Below are 6,000 nucleotides of genomic sequence, written 5' to 3'. Positions count from 1 at the left end.
TGTTGATACTCTGTTGGATGTAACTATTGTCCACAGGCCACATGCTATGGATCTCCATAAATACAGGTGGTGGGGATGGTGGTGGTGGGAGGGAGGGAGAGAGGAAAAGTTCAATTCTGAGGAAAATCAGAAAGAGCAGAACAAGTCTTCTAAAAGCTGTGATCTGTTTTTTAACTCACTTGAAACAATCTTCCAAAAGAAAGTAAGATAGTAGTATGCAAAAATATCTCAATCTTTATTTTGAGGATAATTGTCATTAATACAGGAAGAAGTGAGATTATAAAAATCAGAAAACATTAGCATTCAATAAACAAAATCTTGAACTAAGGGTTAACTAGGAACTCAGGCTTAGCATTCGAAGAAGGATGTCCACTAGTCTTCTTAAACAACTGCTAAAAAGTAAAGAACAGTTAAGTTCTAACAGGGCTCCAGGAACTTGTGGACACACATCTGTCTCAGTCAGCGGCAGTCAAAACTCAGTCTATGACACTGTAGTTCTTTAGCCAGAAGTAAGTCAGGCTTTCTTGGTAACACAGTTTATTCATGCAGGCCCTGTTTGCAAGAGAACAAAGGAACGCCAAGAGGCCACTGGCATGATTCAACATAAACCATTCCCATTTCAAGAAAGCAAGAGGCAGGGCATCAGCATCGCAAGTAATGGTCTTAGGAGGAGGTCTGCAGTTTCTCACTTTGGATTCTTTGAAATCTCTAAGAATATGGTAAACAAAAACAAACAAAAGAAAAGCCACATGGAGACCTTTTCACCCCTTCATTAAAGCATCAGACATTATGACAAACTTATTAGTTAAAAAAAAAAAAGCCAAAATCCTGTTGTTTGGAGAAAAATGGATAGAACTGGAGAACATTACAGTAAACACAGTAAAGCAGATGTGGAAAAATAACCAAATACAATTTCTGTCATTCACAGAATCCAGGGTCAACAATTCAAGTGGGAAGGGAACTCTCTGGGAGGAAGAAGAGAACCAGGAGGTGGAGGCGAGGGTAAGAGCAATGGATATAATCAAAGCACATCATACAGATACATTGTACACATTAAAGAAAATGAACTCATTACTTCATACAATATACGCTAATAAAAAATACAAAAATCTAGGAACTTGAATGCATTTTATTATGTCAAATACTGAATCAATGCTGATACTAATGGTTAAAAAAACTACAAAACATTAAAAATATAGTCGGTCCTAGAACTTGAAAACTCATTCCTTCTCTTTAATGATTTTGTATACAGAAATTCCTAAAATCAAGAGTAATCATTGGCACACCAGTGAATCATGAAAACATGACGCTTTTTATCAAAACGTAGGGAAGAAATTTCAACTGAGGCCAAGGATGTTAAATTCTTACCAAACTTTTTTTTCAGTTTTCTGCTCCATGTCACATAAATTTACTTATTTATTCTGAAAGGAAATGAGGATGGCTAGACTCAGAGTTTCAGCCCATTGTCATGAAACTCCTGACATCTCCATGCTAGGGAGGACCAGAATCTAAGTGCTCTATCTACTGTAAAGCGTCCTCCCTCTTGGGAGAGGTTTTCACCGCTACGATTCACTTCTTTTTGAAAAGGCCCGAAGCGGCTCCCTTTACCTGGCGGAGCCCAGCCACTGCCTTCCTCCCTTTACCACGTTTCCAGGACACCGGGTGAGTTTTCACCCTGGCATTTTTACCCCTTTTATGTGACTTCTTTTCTTTGTGCACCTTCATGTGCTGCCTCAGGTGGGAGCTCTGGCTGAAGCACTTGTCACACTCCTCGCACTGGTAGGGCTTCTCTCCGGTGTGGGTTCTCTGGTGCTGAATGAGGTGGGAACTCTGACTAAAGCACCGGCCACACTCATCGCAGCAATAGGGCTTCTCCCCGGTGTGAATCCTCTGGTGCTGGATAAGGTTGGAGCTCTGTTTAAACCTCTCTCCACACTCGTCGCACTTATACGGCTTTTCCCCGGTGTGGATCCGCCGATGCTGAATGAGGTTAGAACTCTGAAAGAAACTTTTCCCACAATCGGCACATTTATGGGATTTCTTCCCTGTGTGGATCTTCTTGTGCTGAAAAAGAGTGGAGCTCTGACTGAAACTCTTAGAACATTTAGTACATTTGTAAGGCTTCTCATCCACGTTTCTTCTCCGTCTACTTAACCCTGAGTCGAAGCGAATGGCCACCCCCCATTTCTGTCGCTGGCGGGCTGTCTTGCGTTTGCTCTCATAGGTTTTTCCTTGGCTTGCGCTTCGAGAAATACCCCCTTTAGGCTTTCCTAACCTCATGGTGAGCAGCCAAATGTACTGTCAGGAGATTGTACTGTCTTCTGAACTTCTGAACTAAGGTCTCATATCCTACAGTAACGCAACTCAGAATTTTCTGTAGAAGAAAAAGAAAATACAGATCAACCGTTAATTCAACATTAACACCTCTTCGATCTGTCAAAACTGCATCCACATTTAAATCAAAGCACACCTAGTACAAAGGAAATAAGCGCATTTTTAAGAGACAAATGCTTGTTAGGTAATTCTAACTCCAGAAGTGAAGCTTAATAAATACCATCATGAATTTGCAATCTTACTGAGTTTGGACAGGCAAAAGAGAAGATGAAGATAACACAGATGTGTTCGGGAGCAGCCACAGAGGGTATTTTGAAGGACTAAGAAGTAAAAGCAAGATAAAGGCTCAGAGGGAATAGAAAAATAACTGCAAAAGCCGATCAAACTCTCTGCCACACAGCATCTCATGTCCACATTGACTGTGCTACACTTCTCATTTAACAGCTGCTAAGACATTCAAATTCAAAAGGAATGAGGGATTAGATTCTATTTATTCTTATTTGTTTGGCTATTTCTGTAGATGATAATGTAGCAAACTGTGTCAAAAATAGAAGCTCATTGTAATCAGTAAAAAGAATTAAAAGTTTCCAAAGAGTCTTATTCAGAAAATACTAGGTGAGAAAACTCTGAAGAAATGTTTTATTCTATTTCTAAGACTACACTACACCAATAAGGAAAGAACAATCAAAAGTTTTACATTAATTGTATTTGGTTACATTTAAGGTTGGCTGGAGGCTGTCAAAACAACCCCTTACACACACACACACACACACACACACACACACACACACACACACACACACACACACACATCCAAATAGGTGACAGCGTAGGAGGTGTTCAGGGCTGCAAAGCCAAACTGCTACTGGACTTTCAGCATTGTGGGCTACTTAACCTACCCTACCAGCAATCAGTAACTGTCCTGAGTTTCCTTGCATACAAGCATTTGAAGGTAGTAAATAAAAACACAAATGACACGTTTCCTGTCTTTTTCTTCTTCTTCTTCTTGATTTTGTTGTATATTAACTCTCCAAGCATAAGAGTGCTCAGGAACTTTTCCGGGGTGTTTAATAATTCTATCTGCTGTAACTGCAGCAAGAGAAAGGGCAAACTGCGTATAACACAGATCTAGAGTAATACCTGCCCATTAACCGCCCCCATTATGTACGGACCGTTGTGTTAGGTACAATCGCACTAAACAGAAGACAGTGTGTGGGGTAGCTGGTACTCAATAAACAGCTATAATGGTAATCATACACTTTCAAGCACATCTTTTTAAATACCGAGGAACTCACGACTGGTTGGAAACTGATGGATTATGAAATCTACCTATGGATGAAATAGTCAAACTTACAAGTAGAATTTTATACAGCTTTATGCTTTTGCCTCCGTTTGTGGATTTGTAAACACAAGCACAAAGCTCCTTTAACACACCCATCCCAACCCAGGAGCCGCCTCCGGGCCTGTCCGAACTCGGGGAGGGGGGATGGGACGCGGGAGGTGGCCATCGCCCCCCTCCTCTAAACGCCAAGTCCGGTTTTCTGATAGAGGTCCTCAATAGAGAAGAGGCTCCGTAAAGCTGTGTGATGGAGCTCCAGTACGGGGAACCCGTCTAACTGACATGCACCTGCTTTCTCACCCATTTACCGGAGCAACAAAGCCGCCCTGGCTCCCTCCAAGTCGCTCACAATGGCCCGGTGAAGCCTACGCAGTCGTACAATGGAGTCTTTCTCCGCAGCGAGCCGAGGCGCTCAGACCGAGGTTGACCCCAGGCCGAGGGCGCCCGCCCGGCTCCGTGAAGCGCCGCAGCCCGACCCGACACCCGTTCAGGCCGACTCGCAGGCCTGGCGCACTGACCGTGCAGGCCGCCACGGTTCTCGCCTCCCGCCTTGCCCGCCGGAAGTGCGAGCTCCTAGAGGAGCTGCGGGCCGCTCTAGGAAGAGGCGGAGAGACCCTCTATGGTCCCCAGCCCACCCCACCCAGTCCTGCGGATTCTTTAGGCGGTCCTTTTGTATTCCTCGCTTACCACTCAGAAGGCAGACCCATGGACCGCAAGGCCAAGTACCCGCTCTCTTTCTGTTCCGGTCGAGCTACACAGAAACTGGCCTTTGTTAGATTCTCCCCACCCCCCAAGCTAGCCCGTCCAACTTGTATATTGCATTCTTAGTACTGAGTATCTAGTATAAAGAAATAACGTCAGCCTAAGGTGTTATTCATGGTGTTTTTTTTGTTTTTTGTTTTTTGTTTTTTTAATTATATCACTAAAAAGCCCCGTGAATGAAGTTCTGAAAGACATTGTCCGCACAGGCTGACTGATTAAAATGACAGTGGTGAAGAAAGGTTGGGATGTTGCAGGTCCAGAGCATAATTACTATTCATCTTGGGCTGTATTCATTTTGTCCTCTTATGCAGAAGGACGTGTAACTTCCTGTTAGATAAAACACCTTTGGAATGCAGTACACAAAATGCCATTCTCCAATCAAGAGGCTAAGAATAATACTATATTAGATAACATTTACAGCTCAGATGTCTAAACCCACTTCTCTGCAATGTATTTAAAAGTGTCTCGATTTATGGCTTTCTTTGTTCTGTCACTGTCAAATTTTCATGAAACCAGTTGCAGGTTGAAAGGTGGAGTTTGGGTAATCTAAATCTGTGTTCCCTGGGCCATGGTCACTCGTGTTTGGATCCAGAATAAATAAATAAATAAATAAATAAATAAATAAATAAATAAATAAATAAATAAAAACTCTTATGACTTTGAGGTGAGGGCTGTGGTTTTGAATCAGTCACTCCCATCAGGGGAAAATGAATGCATTCGGTATACTGGGCAGGAACCCCGGCTTGGAGAGGAAGTTTACTCACGTTCATAATGCGAGTGAACAACTCAGTTTTGGAAAGGCACACATTTACCTCCTTCCCAGGGGAGAGTCCTTCCAGTCTAATGGCTTCAGGTTTGTCACATTGCTGCTGACTCCCCCACAGGCAACCACTGATCCTGGTGTCTATAAATGCAAGTTCCCGCCAAGAAGCGGCATTGTCTGCGGGGCTGGACAGATAAGTGAACTTCTGTGGTTCATTCTGTGTTGGAATGTTGCAGGTCCGGAGCCAGTTACAGTTACAACAAATTTTGAGGTATCTTTAGCCACGAAAATAACCACTACTTAGCCCACTTCTGTCAGACTTGACATCCTGCAACTAATAGGTAAAAATAGGTTTGGGGATGCATTAATTTAACAAAACTGACTTTTCTACAACAAGAAGTCCAAGAGTCATCTGATAGGCAGAGGCCTGCAGCTGGGGTTCCTTCACGTTGCTGTCACCACCCACTCCATGCTGCCACTGGTGTGTTTCAAAGTGTCTTGATGTATAACTTTCTTTAATCCATTACTACAAAACTTCACGAAACTGCTTCCATGTTGGGGCCTGGGATGTGAGGCAACCTAAATCTGTTTCCAGACCATGGTCATTTATACTTGGTCCCAGAATAAACTCTCTTGTCCCATCTGAAGTAAGAGCTGAGGTTTTACATTGAAAGATACAGCACTCCAGAACTCCGGGTTCATATATCCAATTGCTTGGGTTCCCCGTTTGAATGTTCAATGAATTTGATAGACCAAACATTCCACCCCTCAGTAGTCTTCCCCCAGCCGTTGACAGCCATGC

General features: G+C 43.1%; 1 protein-coding gene across 2 annotated transcripts; it reads right to left on the bottom strand.

The window, feature by feature from the left end:
• Positions 1–217: 217 nt before the first annotated feature.
• On the bottom strand, positions 218–4,381 carry Znf22 (zinc finger protein 22). 2 transcript variants are annotated; one of them, XM_032905836.1, is made up of 2 exons: positions 4,361–4,381; positions 218–2,374 (listed from the first exon to the last, which is right to left on the bottom strand). In XM_032905836.1, the coding sequence occupies exon 2, from the start codon at positions 2,278–2,280 to the stop codon at positions 1,570–1,572; it is 711 nt and encodes a 236-aa protein (XP_032761727.1). In that variant the 5' UTR covers positions 2,281–2,374; positions 4,361–4,381; the 3' UTR covers positions 218–1,569. The 2 variants fall into 2 exon arrangements, with proteins under 2 accessions (XP_032761727.1, XP_032761726.1); XM_032905835.1 differs by lacking the exon at positions 4,361–4,381 and adding an exon at positions 4,023–4,219.
• Between the last annotated feature and the right edge of the window lie 1,619 nt (positions 4,382–6,000).

The sequence above is a fragment of the Rattus rattus genome, chromosome 6 (assembly GCF_011064425.1).
Source record: "Rattus rattus isolate New Zealand chromosome 6, Rrattus_CSIRO_v1, whole genome shotgun sequence".
Classification (NCBI taxonomy): domain Eukaryota; kingdom Metazoa; phylum Chordata; class Mammalia; order Rodentia; family Muridae; genus Rattus; species Rattus rattus.
Note: the sequence above shows the minus strand (reverse complement) of the source record. Positions and strands in the feature narration are given on the sequence as shown.

Bases quoted from the DNA above. Each gene is read 5' to 3' on its own strand.
- Znf22 (XM_032905836.1), bottom strand. From the start codon at position 2,280: ATGAGGTTAGGAAAGCCTAAAGGGGGTATTTCTCGAAGCGCAAGCCAA.